Genomic DNA, 23,507 nt, shown 5'->3' on the forward strand with positions numbered 1-23,507 from the left:
CTAAACCCTCCGGGCCCAAGTCACCGATATTCCAGAGCTGAGGTAATTGACCTCCGCAGTGATACGATATGTGCTCCCTGCTAAAGCCGCCCAAATGAGGTCAAGTTTTTATCTAAGGAAAGGCCACCTACAGGCAAGTGATCCAAACCCCCAGGTCTGGTTTTGTAGCAGAATAAGCAATCCTCAGGAGGATAGGTTGCTTTTTGACTGGATATTCTTTACCTACTTTCTAAATATCCTGAAAGAATTATCTGATTCGATGTGAATTATTTTGGCTGCTACGGATAGAGTCGGATAGGATTTAAAAGTGAAATATGATATATCGAAAAATCAAATTATGTGCCAAATTTTTGGACGCCATAACTTCATCGTATAATAATAGATTGAGGTAATATTTTTTTTTCTTTTTTAATTAAATTGGGTAACTTCTCGAGCTCTATAATCTAGCGTTACCTCTCAAAGGGTGAAACACACTAACTGATCATAATAAAATTCCATTGCTTAGGTCTCCAAATAGGCCGGTGAAACAGAAAATTTTCTTCTTAAAAGATATTTTGATCGGGTATATCTCCAAATCTAGAATGAATTAAATAGAGCAGTTGAAGCTAAGTCTATATAAGAGTCGATACCTAATTTCTGCATAATTTTAGCTTTTTCATGTTTATTTCTACTGGTCATGCCTATTTTGAAAAATTGAGTTCAATTTAAATTAGAAGAAAAATCCTATTCAAATTATGCAAAGACTGGCCTTACTATTAGAAACTATATATCTCCGTTTATCTATCTTCAATTGAAAAAAGAACCAAAAATTTACTTTGATTATTTTTTTAAAAAAATAGTAAAATATTCGAGTTTAACGGATAAAGAAAATATATCCTTATCCTTGTGCTACACGTGTGTAACAAGGAGTGCTTTGAGTTAATTTTTTATGATTTTTCGCTGCATAATTTCTGGCGGCTGGAGGCCATCACCTTGTCGCCTCTACAAATTTGTCCGCCAAGGAGGAAAAGTTTTCAAAGCTGTGATTTGTCGTTACGTTTCCCTCAAAAAATAGAGAGACCATCTCATACAATTCAAACCGGACCAAAGGTTTTACCATTTATTAAAATCAAAATTTAATACACCAGAGAAAAATCAATTTACGTAGTTAGACACCGTTCTAAGCTTCAACCATAAAAGAAGAATCTAGATGAGAACTCGATTCACGTTGTGTGGTCTGACAAGCACCTTCTTTAGCTGCCCAAGCCACCAAATGGCCTTGGAATGTCTCCTTTCCAACATACCAAGCATGGCTCTCTCCAACTCCAGAACCCCTCCATCCCTCCAAATTTTGCTGCCTCTCTTCCACTTGCTGTCCATCCTAATCCCCCTTGCAAGCCCACTCTCCTTCAACTACTCTGGTGATGATTTGAACATTCCAAACATGATTTACCAGCGGGACGCCTTCTTCGACGACAGCATCGTCCAACTCACCAAGAACCAGGCCGACATCAACCTTAAGAGGAGCTCCGGAAGAATGGTATATCCTGAACCAGTGACTATCTATGACGAAGCTTCCGTCATCAACTTCACTTCATGTTTCTCCTTCTTTATCTATGGCTTCAAAAGAGAAGTCAGTGCTGACGGACTCGCCTTCTTCCTCTCGTCATACCCTTCGGCAATCCCCGATTTATCCTGCGGCGGAACTCTCGGTCTGTTTACCAGTCCTGATGGCAACAAAACGCTCCCGAGTACTGTCGTTGCTGTCGAGTTTGATACCTTCTTCAATCCTCAGTACAAGGATATAAGCGCCAACCATATCGGAATCGACGTCCACACGATATACTCAGTTGTTCAGCTGGACTTGAAAGCTAACATGAGAGAGAACACGACGTTCGACGCGTGTGTTAATTACAGAGCTACCACCAAAAATTTGAGTGTCTTCCTTAGTAATGCTTCAGATCCTACAAGGAATTGGAGCCTGTCTCATGTTGTTGACTTGAGGAAGGTTCTGCCTGCTAAGGTAGCCGTTGGCTTCACAGCTGCCACAGGTAACAAGACCGAACAACATAGCCTTGTATCTTGGAATTTCAGTTCCTCCGATTTGAGTTCTCAGGGTTATGGTTCTAGTCCAAGCCCTACTCCAAGAGCTAGACATCATTATATATTTTTGGAGTGGTTGGGTATTGGCGCCGTGGTCTTACTATGTGGGTTGGGCTTGATGTGGTTTATGAGGCAACATTCATGCAAGAAAGGTGATAGAGGGAAGAAAGAAGTAGATGTTAGTATTGATTCATTGATTAATGTTGCATTTGAGAGAGGGAGTAGGCCTAGGAGGTTTCCTTACAGGGTACTCGAGAGTGCTGCCAAAAATTTCATGGAGGAGGAGAAACTTGGTGGAGGAGGATTTGGGGAGGTATACAAAGGGGTACTGCATGATTCACAGCTTGAGGTGGCCATTAAAAGGATCTCCAGAGGTTCCAGACAAGGGAAGAAAGAGTACATATCGGAAGTAACGATCATAAGCCGGCTAAGGCACCGCAACCTTGTGCAACTCATAGGCTATTGTCATGAGAAAGGCGACTTGCTGCTTGTTTATGAGTACATGCCAAACAAAAGCCTCGATTACCATTTATACAAAAATACAAGACTGCTCGCATGGCCCGAGAGGTACAAGATAGCTCTGGGTTTAGCATCAGCGTTGCTATATCTTCATGAGGGGTGGGAGCAGTGCGTGATCCACAGAGATGTAAAGCCAAGCAATGTGATGCTAGACTCGGGATTCAATGCTAAACTTGGTGATTTTGGATTGGCAAAGCTCATGAACCATGACTCCAACCGAGAAACAACAGTTCTGGCCGGGACCATGGGATATATTGCACCAGAGTATGCTATTACAGGTAACAAAATCTATGCCACTATACTAGATTTTGCAAGGAATTCTAATTTACCCTTTGTCGAAAAGACATATATGCCACTCCAATTTATACACTCGCTACGTCAAAAGATTTATTTCCAAAATCACCTAAGAGTTCCATAAAAATAGGACCAGGATACAGTAATTTTACTGAATAAACAACGGAATTCTGTAAGATATTTAAATCATGGTTACTCTACACATACTTTTCTTTTTTGAGAAAAAACTCTTTGCCGCAACAATATATATATGCATAGAGTTATGATGTTAAACTTAACCTGTCAGACCTATGATTTTTCTGATTGACTTGACCAAATCTAAAACAAGCTAAGTACTGATCCAAATTCTTAAGCCTCAATCAATCATTGTTTGTTCTTGGTGTCTAGTAGTCTGGGTTATTCCTGCAGAACCATGTCACACCTTAAATTGAAATCATCAAACTCTAGATTAACCAAAAAGAGAAATAACTCAGTTGAATGAGTAATACTATGTTACTTGTAAAACTTTGCTTGCATATGTCTATAAAATTTTAATATCATTGAAAAAGCTAGATCATTTTATTTTTAACAAAAATAAATTCGAGCAACTATAAGCATTGGTTTATTTTGACAACCTAAATTAATTATGTCGTAACATTCCACAGGAAAAGCTAGTAAAGAGGCTGATGTTTACAGCTTTGGAGTAGTTATATTAGAAATTGCATGCGGTAGAAAGCCATCTGAAGTGGAGAAGGATGATCAAGAGAATTTGGCGGAGTGGGTTTGGGAACTTTATGGGAATGGAAGATGTTTGGCTGCAGCAGACCGAAGGTTAGATATGAAATTCGATGAACAACAAATGGTGTACTTGATGGTAGTGGGACTATGGTGTGCTCACCCTGACAGAAATCAAAGGCCGACCATGAGGCAAGCAATCAATGTACTTAAATTTGATACTCCATTGCCAGCTTTGCCACCCAATATGCCCATTCCAATGTTTCATTCTCCTCCAAGAAATGTGCCTGCTCCTCCTCCAAATTCTGAAAGCTGCTCTATAGTTTGAAACACAACTCTGTTGGGCCCTTGAAGGAAGGTGAGTCATGTTAGAAAGGTTTAACAATGGTACCATGTTACCCATCATACCAGTGATTTATAATTCAACTATATAATTAGGTACTTTTTGTTTTTGATAGGTGTTTCATTATATGATCGGGTGTTGTATGTCTTTGCCATATAAGCTTGAAATATAATATATTTAAAATCTCCTGCATGGGCAACTGTAATGATAATTCTAGTCGAGAACATGTTGTACGTTATTTTGATATGCTTATCTTCAGGGTCATGTAATAAAATATTCAGTTTTCTTTGGTACCTTAATGTTTTATGAGCCATTTGTATATTTAGATTGGATGACTAAAATTAAACCACTAGCTGGTTGATACCTGATATAATACCTGAGATACTTGTCATAACCACCATTCTAGTACAATAAGTGAGAAAACTATTGATCTTTTGTTTGTAATGGGAGTTTCTCCCAAATTGGGGAATCTCCACAAGAATTCTTAGACCCTCCTCGACATCGAGCTGATCTTAGTGGGTCTATGCATCCATGTGATGAGCATGGGCAGCCTCAATGGAGATGAAGGGAAGGAACAGGCACAATGCCAATGAGGGACACAGATGAGCTAGGGGTAAAAGTCCTTCCTCATTCAACCTAATAAGCTTGTATAATCTAGTTTTAGGAATCAAACCAAGTAATTCCTATGGATTCCCAACAATTTACCAGTTCGTCCTCATTCACTCCTCTCCTGGACCACCCCCGGCCCTCATCTTGGACCATGGGAACTTTTCCCTCATCTTCCATCCAAATGGCCTCTTCCCCTTTCACATCGGCAACAAACTCTGTTGGACGTATGGTTCCGTAAATTGCAAATTATATTCAAAAAATAATAATTGCAAAATATAAAGTAATAATAATAACAATAATATATTATGAAAATCAAAAGAAAGAAAGTTTGTTTGGATCGAGGCCTGTGAAATTACTAATCTAAGAATGAAATATGCCTCTTTGTGCAAGTCTATGGCAAGATCATGCCTAAGGTACAACAGACAAGAGATGAAAATAGATCGGATATGGATCGGATATTGATATATCCATATTTGTATCAACGGATATAGATATTAAACAGATATAAAAATTAATAATCACATTTCTTCTAAATAAATACGGATACAAATCGGATATTAAACATATCCACATTTGTTATAAACGAATACGAATATGAATCAGATATTAAACATAACCATATTTTTTTATCCGAATATGAATATAAATCAGATACTTTTCGGATGTTAATCAAATTTGAACAAAATTCAGTGATGAATACTAGAAATGAAGACATGATCATAATAGAAAGGTTTAATTAAAAAAAATATAATTTTGATAAGCATTTATTAGTAATAAAAATAAACAATTTTATAAAGGATCTACCACTCAAAGTTGCTCATTACCGAAGTAGACAGAATCTATGCTGCCACTAAGGCATCTAACAACTGTCTCTGGTTTGCAATCGCCCGATAGGAACTAGAAAGTGGACGAAATCTTCGAAACTCTAGTTGTTTGAAGACGACGAATAGAAAAGAGAGACAAAATAGATGAACAAGATGTTTAAGCCTTTGAGGCATGCAGGATAATTCGAAGGATTTTATCCGAATCGGATATCCGTATTTGGGTTACTATCTTAAATGGCGGTCATCTAATTGCTGAATTTCTTTTAGTTAAGAATTGGTTAATCATTTAATTGGTTATCTAATTCAACTTAACTTAAACTTTTTCTTTTTACTTACCCTTATTGTACGGATATCTGAATCTGGATCTAAATCTAAAAAAATTAGGTGTATCTGTATCTATATCTGTATCCGGAAGATTTTTGAGCTAATTATCCGAATCCGTATCCAAATTTGATTGGACCAAAGAAATAGTATTCGAAACCAACCCGAATCAATTATGGAAATTGATACAGCTGGATATAGTCCAACCTAGTTTTAGCCGTACAACAAGCCCAGCTCAGCCTAATTTTTCTATCACGAGCACGATCATGACATCTCAATTCCCCCAAAGAAGAGACTAAGAAAGGCTTAAAAACGACTTACAAAATAATGAAAGAAGAGTAGGAATTAAATAGAGGGCTATCTCTTGGGTTGTAGGCTATTGTGGTGTACTAAAGACCTAGGACTTGGAGTTATTTTATAGGCTCAATCCAATTCAAATTCAACAGAATGTGTGGCAAAACGTGCTAGCCACGCGTGTGTACATGTTGTTCATGGCACCGCCAACATAGCCGAGCGCATGCATACGTGGTTCCAGCCCATGGTTTTGAGCTTCTTATTTTGCCTAAAGTTCTCTCCAACAAACTATGCCTAAATTTCTCTCGGTTTTGAGCTTCTTATTTTGCCCCCAATTTTAGTTGATCATTGTTTCATTGCTAATTAATCCCTTACCATTTGTTAAATTTTTTGTTAAATTTTGGATTTTGAATACAATTTAACAAGTCTGTCTTTATAATTGTTTCTATTACCATGCCTTACCTTCCACAGTCTGGCTTCCACTGTCCCTTTTCTTCTAAAAGCCTGATATAAGCACCTCTAAATACCTCTTTTCTCATCTCTAATCTTGTCTTCAGCGACCCACTCTTAAATAGAACAAGAGATATAATGAAAATATAGAAATATAAAGAGGAATGGTTGGGGAATCTAACCTGTACTCGACTCTCTCTCTATTGCTTTGTTTCAACTATTAAAGCTCTCTTCTAGATTTTCTTATTTGCTTCTAGTTCCAATATAGTTCTTTATCTTGGTTGCTTGCAAAGAAGGCCAAGCTAGGATCCTCTTCAGTCTTTGAGATCGAAGTACTTGACAGGCTCTCAGTAAACCGACAGACATACTCGGTGCTCGAAGTATAGCAACTGGGAAGGGCATGGAAATTTACGACTCAAAAAAGAATCCAATGTCAGGCATCATCTTGCCTTAGAGGGAATTATCGGCAGGAAAGTCGCATGTTGAATTAGAGTGCAACACGGAAAAGTGAATTATCATCAAAGTTAAATTTGAGATAGTTGGTAGCGAAGGGGTGGAGCTGGATTTGTGATTAGAGGCTCAAACTCATGTTTTGTAGTTACAAAAGGTTGCTGTTTGGATGATATGTTGCTATGTTGGAGGGTAATCAAATATGCCACTATCATCCTACAAGCCAACCATATTATTTTGGAAGGAGATCCAAGAAATGTGCTTGGTCAAGTGAGGAAATAATTTGACTCGACTATGGCCCGCCCACTGAAGTTGGATATTTGGAAAATCATCAAGAATCTTAATTGTCTTTTGAAATAACTCATGTTTGTTGAGAGACAAATATTGTCCGTGGCGTCCTATGTAGCCAACTATTTATGGGATGCTGTTTTAGAATACTTTTCTTCGGATCCTATTTAGCTTGAGGATATTTTCTTCTATAATTTTTTTGGATGGTTGATTCATCCACTTCAATAAAAGAAACAACAAGTGAATTATCTAAGCAAGAAATCAAATACTCTAAGCATGATTTAATCTAAATATAGCATACAATATTAGAAAAATCAATCTTGAAAACTAAAAGGCTAAAGAAAAACTAGATCTATTCTAATATAAAGAGTAACTAGTAGCTACCCGAAATGCTTCATCATCACCAAGACTCCATGAAGAGACGTTGCCGTTATGTGCCATGATGAAGGGCTCGGCCGCTCACCTCGTTGCTATCCCCAGCAACATCCAGGACTTGTGCCTAATCCATCATGCATAAAGAGAGAGCAACATAGCAAAGCGAACAGCGAACTCAAGAGACAGTTAATTTCATCGATTGATGAAAGATTAGGGTATATATAGAATTTATAGGCCCTGAAATCTCTACAAGTGCTAAAATCAAAGGAGTCTCCTTATAGGCCAAAGAAAACTCAAAAGCAAAGACCTTAAACAACTAAAGTAAGCTATCTCATTATATTCTCACTTCCAGAAGGATTTTTTTTTTCCGATGGCGACCTACCTACTGGAAGAGATCGGATTATAGTTATGCTATCATCGGATACTATCTGATGGTTACTAGTCCACCGTCGGATATTCTAGTCTTTGTCTTCAAGTTAACACTGATTTGATGGAGTTCATCTTGGACTTGGTTGCTTCGTGGCGAACTCTTCTAGGAGGTAATTCACCATTAGATGTTTCCCATTGGATGGCTTCTGTGCATAGTTGACCATCAGTTCGATCTGACCCATTTCGACTGGCCCTTTTAGCATTTGGACTGGGCCTGGCTTGTGTCGAGTTTGAGTTGGATGATAGGAGAGGATGAATGAAGAAAAAGAAAGGAACATCACAGGAAAGTGGGATTTTGAGGGACAACGGGAACCAAACTTGGGAGAAACAAACTGGCAGTTTTTTTTAGTTTTTTTATTTTTGCTTCAAGACAAAATAACCAAGAAGCTAGAGTCTTGCATTCTAAGACTTCTTTTTTATGGAAGATAACTAATTCGAGGGTAGTTATCTTTACCTTTAGATAATCCTCCCTTATTTATTTATTCTTGGGATAGTTAAATCCCTTGCTTGTCTGAAGAATGTTGATATGGTGCTTAACAATTTTTTGACCCCACTTGTGCCCAAGTAGACCCAAACGATTGCCACCACTATTTCTTGGAACTTTTGAAAGATTACCTTGAATTGGATATTGATGATCGTAGATATGGAGCAGACTGGCAACCATCTATGAAATTTCTTGTGCTACTTCGATGCATTTTTAGTTATTACAAAAGGCTAAAAGGAACCAAAATACAAAAAAAAAAAAAAAAAAAAAAAAAACATGAAGGCACTCAAATAAAAAGATAAGGAGTAACGCATGCCTAGAAGGCATGGCGCCATATGTTTGGGTGACAGGAACCTTGTAAGCTAGAGAATTTGTATAATAATCTTGACTTCTCAAATATATTCATGTGCGCTCATTTTAGTTTGGCATTGCCCAAGCTTTAAATAAAGCAGCTATCAAGAAAATTGAGAGGAGCGAGGCCAATGAAGGGTACACCTCCATGAGGATTTGCCCTCTTTCTCTGATTTCTTCTAGTCTGGTCCGAATTTGTCTAGTCGTCGAAGCTTTCCGTCCAAAGCGACGGAAGTCTGATCTCTAGTGGGATTACTGCCTCCGTACCAAAGGCAGCGTTGAAGGGTGTCTCCTCGTTAGGGGCTCGAGATGTTGTCCGGTATGCCAATGAGACATTATAGAGCTCTTCGGCCCATAGCCCCTTTGCCCGATCCAATCTCGCTTTCTGCACCTATAGAATTATTCAGTTGGTCACTTCGGCCTCTCCATTGGACTGGAGGCGCATCGTCGAAGTGAACCACTGATTGATTCCAAGCTCGGTGTAGAACTTTTTGAATTGGGCATTATCGAACTGACGCCCATTATTGGTGATTATTATCCAAGGAAGTCCAAACCTGCAGATTATGTTCTGTCAGATGAAGTCCCGAGCTTTGGCTTTGGTAATTCGAGCTATTGTTTGTCTTCCGCCCATTTGGTGAAGTAATCTACCCTACAAAGAGGAACTTGCGCTGCCCTATTGCCAGCGAAAAGAGTTCGAGAATGTCAATCCTCCATTGCATGAACAGGCAAGGGGCACTGATCAGTGCCAATGGCACCACCGGTCACCGTTGGATGTTTTCATAGCGTTGACACCGATCGCACTTTTTGACAAAGTCGGGAGCATCCTTTTGCATGGTCCGCTAGATGATTCCCACAGATGTCCTTGTGCTCCTCCTTAAGTGCATAATCTACTTTGGTTGGACAAAGGCACCTGAGAAGCGGCAATGAAAACGGCCTCCAATGTAACTTGTCATTGAGGAGGACGTAGTGGGAGGCTTGTCGCTTTATCTATCGGGCTCCCCCCCCCCCCCCCCGCCCCGATCCATAGGCACTTTATCATCCATTAAGAAGTCGATGAGGGGGTCTATCCAGCTAAGCTCGACGTCGGTCTTCAGCACTGCCTTGGGCTCGTTGATGCTCAGTGCCTCTAGGACCTCGAGGTAGGTGGCTTTGGTCAGCTCGACTGTCTTCGATGTGGACAACTTTGACAGCAGCTTGGCTCTAGCAATCTCTATTTGAGGGATCTGTTATATGTCAAAACTATAAAAGGCTGAGGTAATATCCTTTATATTTGTTGATATTTGATGATTGATGGCCCTCAAGCCTCGAATTCTCCTCGCATTTGGCCGACCACTAATTGGGAGTCCCTGAAGACCTTCAATTGCCGAACTTTGGGCTCCTTGGAGAGATTGAGCCCGATGATGAGTGCTTCATATTTGGCTTTGTTTGAGGCTGAGAACTTGAACCACTGATTATACTCCATGATTACTCATACTCACCAACACCATTGCCCCTTAGGCCCGACAAACTATCTATGTACAGGATCCATGGCCGCTTAGTGGCTTTTTTCTTGGGGAGCTCAGCGGGATCTTTATCATAGCTCCTGCACCTTGATTGATGGTTGAGGTCGATACTGTATGTCAAATTCATCGAGCTCCACTGTCTGCCCCTTAGGCCCGACGAACTATCTATGTGCAGGATCCACGGCCACTCAGTGGCTTTCTTCTTGGGGAGCTCAGCGGGATCTTTATCATAGCTCCTGTGCCTTGATTGATGGTCGAGGTCGATACTGTATGTCGAATTCATCGAGCTCCACTGCCTATTTTGCCAGTCGACTTGCATTTTTAGACTTTACAAGATTTGCCTCATCAGCTGGTCGGTTAGGACATAAATCATTTTCTCCAACTTGGAGTATCTAGTCTCAGCATCTCACACGATCTGTAAATTGGCTATTGGCACCTTTCTTCTTCCCACACTAGGACCAAACTTACCACAGATAGGGAAATGGCTAAGTATAGGTAAAGCATTTCTCCAATCTGTGGTTTTATGAGAAGAGGCGACGAGGCAAGGTATTCTTATAGTTAGTCGAAGGCCTTTTGACATTCCTCGATCCATTTGAATTTTTTTGGATGCTCTAGGGTCATGAAGAATAGGTGGCAGTGCTTTGCTGATTTGGAGATAAATCTTGCCAGCGCTGCTACCTGACTAGTCAGGAGCCTTCTTTTTATTCAGGTGAAGTGGCAGAAATGTAAACCTTGTAGTTCTAACTCTTTTTACCAATAAAGGATACTGAGAGAAAGAAGGTGGATAGGAATGTTCCAACTGAAAGAGATGAATAAGAAGAGGCACTGAACACTTTGACGGCCTTTGGGGGCTTCATGTCCTACATTGCTCAGATTTTCTCCGGATTCACTTCAATGTCGCACTGCATCACCACGAACCCCAGAAATTTTTTTGAGATGACTCTGAAGGCATAGTTCATCGGATTGAGCTTCATTTGGTACCTTCTGAGGGTTGCAAAAGTGTTCTTCAGGTCAGCGATGTGCTACTATGTTGTTTGGCTTTTCATAAGCATATTGTCCACATACACCTCCATATTTTGGCTGATCTGCTCTTTAAAAATTTTATTGACAAAGCACTGGTAAGTGATCTCTACATTCTTTAACCTAAAAGGTATTACTTTGTAGCAGTAGAGGCCTCTATTAGTAAAAAAGGTCATTTTCTCCTTATCCTCGAGCATCATTGGGATCTGGTTGTACCCAGTGAATGCATCCATGAAAGTTAAAAGCTAATGTTCCAAGGTCGTATTTATGAGCTAATCAATCCTCAGCAGTAGGAAGATATCTTTTAGGCAGGCTTTATTTAGGTCTGTATAGTCGATGCAGACTCGCCACTTCCCATTAGATTTTCTGACAAGTAAAATTGTGGCTAGCCAGATAGAGTCACTTATCTCGTGTACAAAGTCGACCTCCAAAAGCTTATCGACCTCCCAATTTATGATTTGTTTTCTTTTTGTGGTGAAGTTCCTTTTCTTCTGTTGCATAGGTCGATGAGTCGGGTCCACGTTGAGCTCATGAACCCTTACCTCGAGGCTTATACCTGACATGTCAGCAGCCAACCAAACGAAGACATCTGTGTTAGCTCAAAGAAAGTTGATCACTTTGGCTCAGTTTTCTTCACTTAGGCTAGAACCGATCTGAACAGTTTAGTCGGACTCATCTTCCTGTAAGGGGGCCTGCACCAACTCTTCAACCAATTCTCTTCGTTGCTCCTTCAGCTCGTCCCTTGTGTCCAGCCTCTTGATCGGTAGGGATTCTACCGGCTTCTTTCCTTTAAAGGTGGCCATGTAGTACTATTGAGCTATCATCTGGTCACCTCGAATCTCTTCCTCTTTGCACCTCATGAGGAATCACATGAGCAAGTGATAAGTAGATTCCACGGCTCGAAAAGCATTCAAACTAGGTCGATCCAAAATTGCATTGTAAGCTGAGGGAACTTGAACCACAAGAAAGTCCAGCCGCAAAGTGTTACTTTGGGATCAGATAAAGTGTTATATATATACATATGTGAGCCCCTGCACGTGTGTGCATGTATATGTGCATGCGTGCGCGTGTGTGCATTTGGGATCAGATGGGAAAGTTTGATATTTCCCCCCTTAATTATTTATTTATAAAAATATAAATGCCTACATTTCAAATAGTTGCGGGTTTTCAAAGGAGCATTTACTGGTTCCGTGTTGACTTCCTAGCCAGAGTGGTCTTTTTTTTTTTTTTTTTTTTTTTGGTAGAAAGCCAGAGTGGTCTTCGGTCTCATCCATCGGCTGGACGATATGCATGGTCCCGTCCCGTCAGTGGTGCTTGCTTCGTCTCCATCTTAGTTTTCCTCGAGTCAAGGTCAACTTTATAAAATGCTAAGCAAAAAATAAAAGCAAATAAATAATCTAGAAAATCAAGATTTCTTTTTTCATGTTTTTTAAGGAGAGAGTTTTCAGAAATATTTACATGGCCTGATGCTAGTTTAGCGGTACTCGAGATTCAGATAAAGCAGCCGCCAGGAAAATTCACATGGATTTCGTCCACCCGAAAAAAGGACAAGGATAAGAACAATGAAAATACATGGCATGCACATAGAACTAATAGTGGGAGCCACTGCAGAAAACTTTGCTTCCCAGATACGTCACAGGCTATTCTCGGAAAGTTGCATAGATTGACTTGGACGTCTTGACCGCATGAACACAAGACTTGATAATTAATTAATACATTCCGGCGCTCTAAAACGGGCATCTCGTAACTTTCCAACAAAAGAAAAAATTGCCCTGAGGCACCTAGGAAAGTTATAACCCATGACTTTAACAAATTCTCCTCACTGATTTGCAAATTAGACCATAGCCTAGCAAGTTTGATAGAACATATATTACAAGCTGATATGACTGGTCCTTTGTTAAAAGCGGGCCTCTTACAAAAACTAATAAAAATATTTATAAAATAAGTACGAAAATGAGTTTCCCAGAAGATTCAAAAATAGATGCGCCATTTTAAATAAAAAAATTAAGCCACCTCGGATTGTATCATACGACCTCAAATTTTAGCTGAAATACATGGTTCAAGCTGACATGGCATGTCATTCCAATTAAGCCACTACGGAAATTTTTCATATGGTCTCTTTAGATAGTATAATAGATGTACAAACTACAATTAGACCATCTCATATTTGTGGTTGTTTCAACGCAAGATGTTGCTGTCATTTATACCAGTCGTTTGCTTTATATCATTGAATATTGTTGTTTACTCAATAATTCCTAGAAAGACAGATTTTCTTTGCTGGAAAAGAGCAAGAAAGATTGCTAACTTGTGGTTCGTCATTATATTCTTTGACTGCAAATTCCTGTTTGTTCTCCTTTCATGGTATATAGTTTCCCTCAGCCAGCTGTTTACGAAGCTGCGCGTCATTGAATATTCTTGAGTAGCCTTTTATAGCCGTCGTTTGCTTTATGTCATTGAATACTATTCTTTACTCAATAGTTCCAAGTGGTTGGGTCCGGCAAGATAGATTTGCTTTGCCAGAAAGAGCACAAGAAAGATTTGCTTTGCGTTTCTCCTTATATTATTTTATTTCAGATTCCTTTTTGTTCTCCTTTCATGGCAGTTTCCATCAACCTACCGTTTGAGAAGCTGCACGTTCCTTGACTTTCTACGGCCAAGTATGGACCAGATCTTCCGCCACAGTAATTGTACCAAAATATTTTCAGTTTATACAGGTTCAAGCTTGATGGGTTACAGAAGAATCTAGTCAGATACCGTGCACAAGAACCTCAATTATAAAAAGGTTTTTTTTGCATATATGGACCATCAAAAATATTTGAAATTATATCAATATCCTCACAAATTTACTATTTTCATATAGACCCTCATAAATATATTTTTTTGCATGTATACCATTATAAATATCTAAAGCCATATATATTAATATATACCCTTGCAAATTTTTTACTTGGATGTCTACCCTTGCAGATTACTGGTTTTTGCATGTATATACTTATAAATTATTTATTTTTGTATGTATACATGTATAAATTATTTATTTTTGTATGTATACCATTAACTCAATAATGATAGGTGTGCGAGAAGAAATAATTTATAAGAATAAATAAGGAAATAGTAAATTTGTAAGGTCTTTTGGGCAGCTGTTCACCGTTAGATCTCGCTAATACAACCTCCTATGGTTTTCGTTACCAAGATATCTTTCTTTTTTCCTAGGATTTTTTTGGAAATCAGCTCCCATGCTGCAAACAGTCAAATATGAACAAGATAAGGATATGAATGTAAATTGCAAATTTGTGAGGATATTGACAAGAAGATTCCTGCAAGTTCCCACTCACTTGCCACGTCACAGGATGGACCTCTCAGATGCACAGAACCGGCTTTCTAATTTGATAACCTTTGATTCATGGTTCAAAGACACTGTTGCTCATTGCATAAAGCTAAGCAAAACGCCTTGGCATGCGTCTTTTCCCCTTGCAACCATGACTCCTTGCTGCAACCGCCCCAGAACTCCTGTTCCATCCCTCCGACTCTTATTGCTGTCCCTCTTCCAGTTGTTGTGCTTCATGATTCCCCATGCAAGTCCACTCTCCTTCAATTACTCTATCTTCAATCAGGATGCAACGGGAGACCTAACAAGCTACGAGGACGCCACGCTTCAGAGCAACGCCATCCAACTCACCAGGAACCAAATGAACACGTACTTGGAAAGGAGCATGGGCAGTGTTGTGCATAATGAACCAGTGCATCTCTGGGACAAACGTTCAGGTAAACTCGCCGACTTCACTTCGAATTTCTCTTTCACTATCGATGGCCTCAACAAATCAAGAAGCGCCGACGGGATCGCCTTCTTCCTCTCGTCTTACCCATACTATAATGAGACCTTCAATCATTCATGGGGTGGGGCTCTTGGGCTATTCGACCGCAATGGTACTAACATGACGAGAAACAAGATCGTCGCCGTCGAGTTTGATAGCTACATAAACCCCGAGTATGATGATTCTAGTGCCAATCATGTGGGAATCGACATCCACAGGATTGTTTCCGTTGCGCATGTGGAGTTGAATACAAGTATAAGGCAAAAAGCCATACTTTTTGCATCTGTTTGTTACAATGCTAGTACTAGAAATTTGAGTGTCTTCCTTAGCAATTCCTCAGATCCTAGGAGGAATTGGAGTCTGTCTTATGGTGTCGACTTGAGGGATTACCTGCCAGAAAAGGTTGTCGTTGGCTTCTCAGCCTCCACAGGTGACCTGTATGAGGTACATACCATCTTCTCCTGGAGTTTCAGTTCCAAAGATCTTGGACTGAGGCATAAAAGGTCTAAAGCCTTGGAGTTTGCTATTCCTTCAGGAATTTTAGTAGGTTTGTTCTGTGCGATGTTTTTTATCAGAAAATATATGCGTAAGAAGGTTAGTAGAAACATGGCAGAAGACGAAGACACGGCTATGGATGTTTTAGTCGGTGATGCAATTGAGAGGGCCAGTGGGCCTAGGAGATTTCCTTATAGCTTACTTCTGAGTGCAACGCATAATTTTGCAAGGGAGAGGAAGCTAGGGGAAGGAGGATTCGGGGAGGTTTACATGGGAGTATTGCATGATCCAAAGCTTGAAGTGGCAATTAAAAGGTTCTCTAAAGATTCCAAGCAAGGTAAGAGAGAGTACATATCTGAAATCACGACCATCAGCCAGTTAAGGCATCGCCATCTTGTGCAGCTTATTGGCTATTGTCATGAAAGGGGCGACTTGTTGCTTGTCTATGAGTACATGTTGAACAGAAGCCTTGATTACCATCTATATGGCAAGGATAGATTTCTTACATGGCCAGTTAGGTACAAGATTGCTTTGGGGTTGGCCTCGGCGTTGCTCTACCTTCATGAAGAGTGGCAGCAATGCATCATCCACCGAGACGTGAAGCCAAGCAATGTGATGTTGGATTCAGACTTCAATGCTAAACTTGGTGATTTCGGATTGGCAAGGCTCATGGATCATGATTGCAACCCACTAACAACGGTTTTGATGGGGACCAGGGGATATATTGCGCCAGAATATGCTGTTACAGGTATGAGAAATATATATCATTATAATGCATTTAGCAAGGCTTTTTTAACTACACTTAAAACTGAAAAGGATGGCATTTTAATTGCTTCGCATGTCTGCTTTCTTTTAGCATATGCCCAACTCATATCATTCCATCGTTGCTACATTTCTTTATTTTTTGCTTGATATATTCATTGCTACATTTCTTTTTGAAGAGATTGCATTATAGATAGCTGTGGGATGTGAGGCTAACAAATGCATGGATGCTAGGGATGAAATTGGACCAGATAATATCCATTCAGATCTATTTTCATATCCGAATCTATTCAAATTTGGATAAAAATTTGAGTATTCGACTAATATCCTTATTCATATCCATATCCGTTAAAGAAAAATAGATATTGATATGAATAGATAACTATCAGATTCATATCCAAAGATCCAATTCCCTTGTAACTTTATTTAATTTTATATAGCACTTATGAACTTTAAGAAAACAAATAAATAACCATATTAATATATTATGAATTTGATTTATCATCCACTTAGTAATATTTTTAATTTTGTAATCGTAAGATTTAATTATTTGACTTATATCCATATTTTTGATACTCGATTTATATTCACTTCTTTTTAAAATAAATATGAATATGAATTTTTGCATTCGACTAACATCTGTATCTATATTCATCAAACAAAACAAATATAAATATGCTCGATCTAATCCAATTTCAACCCTAACATATGCATGTTATACATGTAGATGTGTCTGGCATATGTTAAGAGAAAAAAGTATGACCAAGAGTTTTTTTTTCCTTTAATTTTCTTTTTCTTCCCTCTTTCTTGCTTATCCAACATGCATTTCACCAACTCAACTCATAAGTCTAGCCCGGTCCTAGACGCATATTTGCTACAGACGCAAACATGCTTCAAGTCCATGCAGGATGGAAACTTGAGGCCTAGAAGTTTTATCTGCAATAAAGATCATCAGAGATTTTTCTGACAATTTCGTTCTCAGATTTTTAACTAAAAATTTGGATTTTTTTCTCAAAATACCTTTTGAAACATGGAAGTTAAAAAAAAATACATGAAAATATCTTTCCCTACATTTGAGTTTCTATTTCGTTACGTCAATCAGTCCCATCAATTGCTGTCCATCAACTTGTGTCATTACTTTCAGAAAGAATGACAAAGGGGCCTACCCACGGAGGAAAAATCCACATTTCTAATTCACATTGTAGGATATCATAAAAAAAAACAAAAAAAGTTCACATGGCAGGAGAGGACCGACGCCCGGTGAAAGGCAGAAATCCACGCGTTTAACGCACCACTAGACCGAGATTTCCTAGCCTGAAGATTATTCAACTCCAAGCCAATTTCTTCCTCATATATCACTATAGCTTATTGTTTAAGGGCCTCCTCTTTCTTCTTTGTCCACCAATGAGCTGGTGGACCTATTCCAACCAAATATTTCTCCATTCTACGTATAACAATTCAGAATTTCATCCAAAAAAATCTAACCCGAGATCTCCAGGATGAATTACCGTCGTGAAACTAAACAAATGCCTACATGAGTTCTTAGATACTCGAATCCACTCTGCTACTATTTGTAGAAACTTAGAACCACATCCAAAAAAACTTGTCAGAAGATATTATGTAAATTCTTTGATTCTTTATAAGTATCCAAGATCTTTCTAATAAATAACTAATGTAGGACTAAACACATGCTCTTGTAGATCTTCGAGCTACGAGGACTCAAGCTTAAGAGATTAGTTTACAATGCAGACATTCTCTTTATCTATTGAGCTTATCCTTAGGAAGACGCCGACTGCAGTTCCATGAAATACTGGAAGCTCACACCATTGACATAAGAACATGGTTCTTTTGTGAATCCAGTCATCCCACAATGATTCTTTCCACTGATACAACATGAGCTATGTTCTTAAGCAAATTGTCTTGATTTCTTACCTACGCCCTCAAACTCAGCTTGGCAGAACGAGCTCGCGGGCCTAATTGTGAATATCATCATTTCGCTTGCAAACGTGTCCACGTGCATGAATACTAATGCACCCACACATGCTTATATGCACGAGTGAAAGGAACTCTTAATGCATGCTTACTCTAGATTCCTTATGGCATGATTAAAGATAGAAACTACGTTAACCCGATGAAAGGTGGAAATCTCTTGTGGAAAATTCATTTTCAAAAACTATTCAAGACGGGATCAGAGATTGCTCATACTTCTACTTACATATCAAATCATCAGAAAAGTAAAGTTATTGTCTCTTAATCAAATTAACAATGAGTAATTGTGTGTATAAAACTATTTTTCATGAACTAATTAAATGCAATACACCATGCATTCCAACAGGAAAACCTAGCAAAGAATCTGATGTCTATAGCTTTGGAGTGGTTATATTAGAAATAGCATGCGGCAGAAAGCCCATTATTGAAGATAAGGAAATGAAGGGTAAAGTAAATTTGGTACAGTGGGTTTGGGAGCTTTATGGAAGAAAGATGTGTTTGACTGCAGCGGATGAAAGACTGAAGATGGAGTTTGATGAGCAACAAATGGAACGCTTGATGGTTGTAGGGTTATGGTGTGCCCACCCGGCATCAGATCTAAGGCCATCCATAAGGCAAGTGATTCATGTTCTTGAGTTTGATGCTCCAGTACCAAATTTGCCACCTAAAATGCCTGTTCCAGTATACTGTCCTCCATCTGGAGATTTGTTTAATCCTGGATCAACTTCATCTGATACATACTCTGCTTCATCATGGTCGATATCTGGTCGCTGAAGGATGGGAAGTCATGTGAAAAGGTCTAATCTTGAACCTATACCAATTAGATAAGCAAGTTTTGTTTCAGCAATACAAGGAAGTTCCTAATTACATAGCATGGGCATTTTTATTGTTAACTATCTTTGGTTGTATATGACCAGGAAAGTGTATACAGAAACATGCAACATCTATTTGAATTTCTGGAAGTATAATATGTTGTTTGTGTGTATTGTGAATTTGTAAAATAAATTGAATAATAAATATATGAATAAATAAATCTGACCTCAAATGAAGATTCAACTATGTTAGATCAAGGCTAGTGTTTGACACTGTCCTTGAGACAGATTTCGCCCTCCACACAGGTGCTTTGGATCTCGTGAGCGTCTGCCTCCCAGGATACAATGATCTTCACAAACAAAAGGAGCACACCAATTTGTTTGTACGGCGAACCAAAAACTGAGTTTTTGTACTCTCTTTGAATGCTCTTTCCGAAAAGGCTTGGGTCGGCCATTAGTGCTCTTTTGTTGTAAGCTTTTAGGCCTTTGGTCTGTCAGTTGCCGACGCGGAACTCACTTATGCTCTCTAAGAACTCTAGAATGAGAGAACTAGATGAATTGGAAAAATTCAGTGTTTAGAATGGTTGGAGGAAGGCTCTATTTATAGAGTTCATGGTGACTTTTCAGAATAGACACCAAGTGAAGAGACATGTCTTTTCTATTCAAATGAATAGACACATCCCTATGAATAGTTATGTCTTTCATGCTAATAGTCATGTCTTTTAAATGAAAAGATGTATCATACAAAGATGCAATGAAAAGATGCAACTCTTTTGAAGAGACATACCTCTTCTAAGAAGCACCCTTTCAAGTGGGTCATTTTGCAGCCTATTTTCTCATTCACCTATTATAGTCTAACAATCCCCACATGAATAGAAAATTGGCTGAATGCATGTAAATGTTAATGCAGACACTTAAGAGAGTATATTGCGAAAAGATTCTGCATCGAGATAGGTAGCTTTTGGCCTTGAACCTTCTCTAGTGAAAGGCTATCGGATTTACTAGCTAAATAGTGAACAAGATGTCTTGAACTATTCAGCTGATTAAGTAAATCGAATCAAATAGACTTCACACAGTCTCTTTTCTAACACAGTTAGTTCTCATGATTGTGTTCATTTTGGCCCTGAACAACTCCTGGTATTCATGAGTGCTCTAGAGAATTCAGCCTTAAAAAAATTCTCTTAGAAGCGGCCCCTTCACCCTCATATAGGTGACTCTTATTAGGAATATCCTGCTATATCCCACTTAGATTTTCAAGATATAAGAGTTCATTAAAAGCGAAGCTTACCCTTAATTATAAACGCTGCAGGCAGCACTAGTTAATCTTAGGAATAGGTTGGAGATTTTGTCTACCTAGTGCTTATGTTAAGCCACACATAATTCGGTTGTCCCTTTGAACCTAGATCTTGGGATCTCCAGTCAACTAGGTTGGGTTGCCATTATGATGACTCTTTAATTATAGGCTTTAATCCCATTCCCCTCGATGTGCAATTTACTTGCTCTCTAGTTAAACCTTTAGTAAGCGGATCCGCAAGATTCTCTTTAGACTTTATATAGTCTATCGATATAATTCCATTTGAGAGCAATTGCCTTATGGTATTTTGTCTTCGACGGATATGTCGAGATTTACCATTATACATATTACTGTATGCCCTTCCTATTGCTGATTGGCTATCACAATGTATACGTATTGCTGGCACAGGTTTTGGCCATATTGGAATATCCTCTAGAAAATGTCGAAGCCACTCTGCTTCTTCTCCTGCTTTATCTAAAGCAATAAATTCAGATTCCATTGTGGATCTTGCAATACATGTTTGCTTAGAGGATTTCCAAGACACGGCACCACCACCAAGTGTAAATACATAACCACTTGTGGATTTTGTATCTTTGGTATCAGATATCCAGTTTGCATCACTGTATCCCTCAAGTACAGCTGGATATCTTGTATAGTGCAAACCAAAGTTTAGAGTGTATCTCAAATATCTAAGCACTCTAATAATTGCCTTCCAATGATCAACTCCAGGATTACTCGTATATCTACTCAATTTGCTAACTGAGTATGCTATATCGGGTCTAGTGCAATTCATGACATACATTAGACTACCAATTATACGAGAGTATTCCACTTGAGAAATGCACTCTCCAGTATTTTTGGCTAAATGAAGGTTTATGTCAACAGGTGTTCTAGCTACATTGTTATCTTCTTTGTTGAACTTTTCAAGTATTTTCTCAATGTAGTGAGATTGAGATAATATAAGTCCATCAGATGTTTTAGAAATCTTAATTCCTAATATAACATCTGCAACACCTAAATCCTTCATGTCAAACTTACTGGATAGCATTCTCTTGGTAGTTTTAATGATTTCATTATTACTACCCAGAATGATCATATCATCCACATAGAGGCAAACAATGACATAGGCTTGGCTATCATTTTTGACATAAACACATTTATCACATTCATTGATTTTAAATCCATTTGTGATCATGTGTTTGTCAAATTTCTCATGCCATTGCTTAGGTGCTTGTTTTAATCCATACAGGGATTTAACAAGTTTGCACACTTTCTTTTCTTGTCCTGGAACAATGGTACCTTCAGGTTGTTCCATATAAATCTCCTCATTTAAATCACCATTTAGGAAAGCTGTTTTAACATCCATTTGATGTATTTCAAGGTTATACAATGCTGCAATAGCAATTAGCATACGAATGGATGTTATTCTCGTAACAGGCGAGTAGGTATCGAAATAATCAATACCTTCCTTTTGCTTGTAACCCTTTGCCACAAGTCTAGCCTTATATTTATCAATTGATCCATCAGCTTTCATTTTTCTCTTGAAAATCCATTTACTACCCAAAAGTTTACTTCCAGGTGGAAGATCTACCAATTCCCAGGTGTGATTTTGCATAATGGATTCAATTTCACTATTAACAGCTTCTTTCCAAAAAGGTGCTTCAGGAGTGGACATTGCTTCTTTGAAGCTTTGAGGCTCATTTTCTAATAAATATGTTAGAAAATCGGGACCAAATGACTTTGCAGTCTTTGCCCTCTTACTGCGTCTAATTTCATTGCCTCTTTCTTTTTCAATGGACTCATGATCCATATCACTAGTTGCAACATCATAAGTTCTTTTATGAGAACTTGTATCACTTGTATTTTTGCATGGAAAAATATTCTCAAAAAATGATGCATTTCTAGATTCAATAATTGTATTGACATGTATTTCAGAAATATTAGATTTATGCACAAGAAATCTATAAGCAGTACTATTATTTGCATATCCAATAAATATGCAATCAATGGTTTTAGGTCCTATTTTGCTCTTTTTGGGAGTAGGAACCAATACCTTAGCCAAACACCCCCACACTTTTAAATATTTGTAGGAAGGTCTTCTACCTTTCCATGCTTCATAAGGGATTTTGTTTGTTTTCTTATGGGGTAACTTATTGAGTATGTAATTTGCAGAAAGCAAAGCTTCCCCCCACAACGTAATCCTGAACTTATCAACATAGCATTCATCATCTCTTTTAGAGTTTTATTCTTTCTTTCAGCAACACCGTTTTGCTGAGGTAAATAAGGCGCAGTAGTTTGGTGAATAATGCCATGTTCTTGACAGAACTTATTAAGTGGTGCATCATATTCACCACCTCTATCACTTCTAATTGCCTTAATTCTTTTGCTAAGTTGATTTTCAACTTCATCCTTGTATTGGACAAACATATCTAATGCCTCATCTTTGCTTCTAAGTAAATACACATAGCAGTACCTTGTGCAATCATCAATAAAAGTAATAAAATACTTTTTTCCTCCTCTAGTTTGAATATTTTTCAAATCACATATATCAGTATGTATCAATTCTAAAGGTTCAGTACTTCTTTCAATTGAATGAAAAGAGGATCTTGTTAGTTTTGATTCTATACAAGTCTCACATTTATTACTAGTATCAATATCAAATTTAGGCAATAAATCTAAACTTACCAATCTACGCATAGTATCAAAGTTAACATGTCCTAATCTACCATGCCACACATTTGAGGACTCAATAATATAAGCAGAAGATAAATTCTTATTATTAATAGATGGTACAATAGTCGTTACATTCATCTTAAAGAGCCCTTCGCTCACGTACCCTTTGCCTAAATAAATCCACCTTTAGTGAGTACAAATTTGTCAGACTCAAAAACCAACTTAAAGCCATTTTTGCTCAACAATGACCGAGACACGAGGTTCTTTCTAATATCAGGCACGTGCAGCACTTCGTTTAGAGTAAGTTCTTTTCCCGAA

General features: G+C 38.4%; 1 protein-coding gene across 1 annotated transcript; it reads left to right on the forward strand.

The window, feature by feature from the left end:
• The first annotated feature begins 1,172 nt into the window (after positions 1–1,172).
• Positions 1,173–19,390, forward strand: LOC103722631 (uncharacterized). The gene is made up of 4 exons (XM_039117407.3): positions 1,173–2,879; positions 3,540–3,931; positions 14,514–16,407; positions 18,757–19,390. The coding sequence occupies exons 1-4, from the start codon at positions 1,190–1,192 to the stop codon at positions 19,182–19,184; spliced, it is 4,404 nt and encodes a 1,467-aa protein (XP_038973335.3). The 5' UTR covers positions 1,173–1,189; the 3' UTR covers positions 19,185–19,390.
• The last annotated feature ends 4,117 nt before the right edge of the window (positions 19,391–23,507 follow it).

The sequence above is a fragment of the Phoenix dactylifera genome, chromosome 2 (assembly GCF_051530095.1).
Source record: "Phoenix dactylifera cultivar Ajwa chromosome 2, Ajwa_hap1_PhDact_Kaust_v1.1, whole genome shotgun sequence".
In the NCBI taxonomy this organism is placed as follows: Eukaryota; Viridiplantae; Streptophyta; class Magnoliopsida; order Arecales; family Arecaceae; genus Phoenix; species Phoenix dactylifera.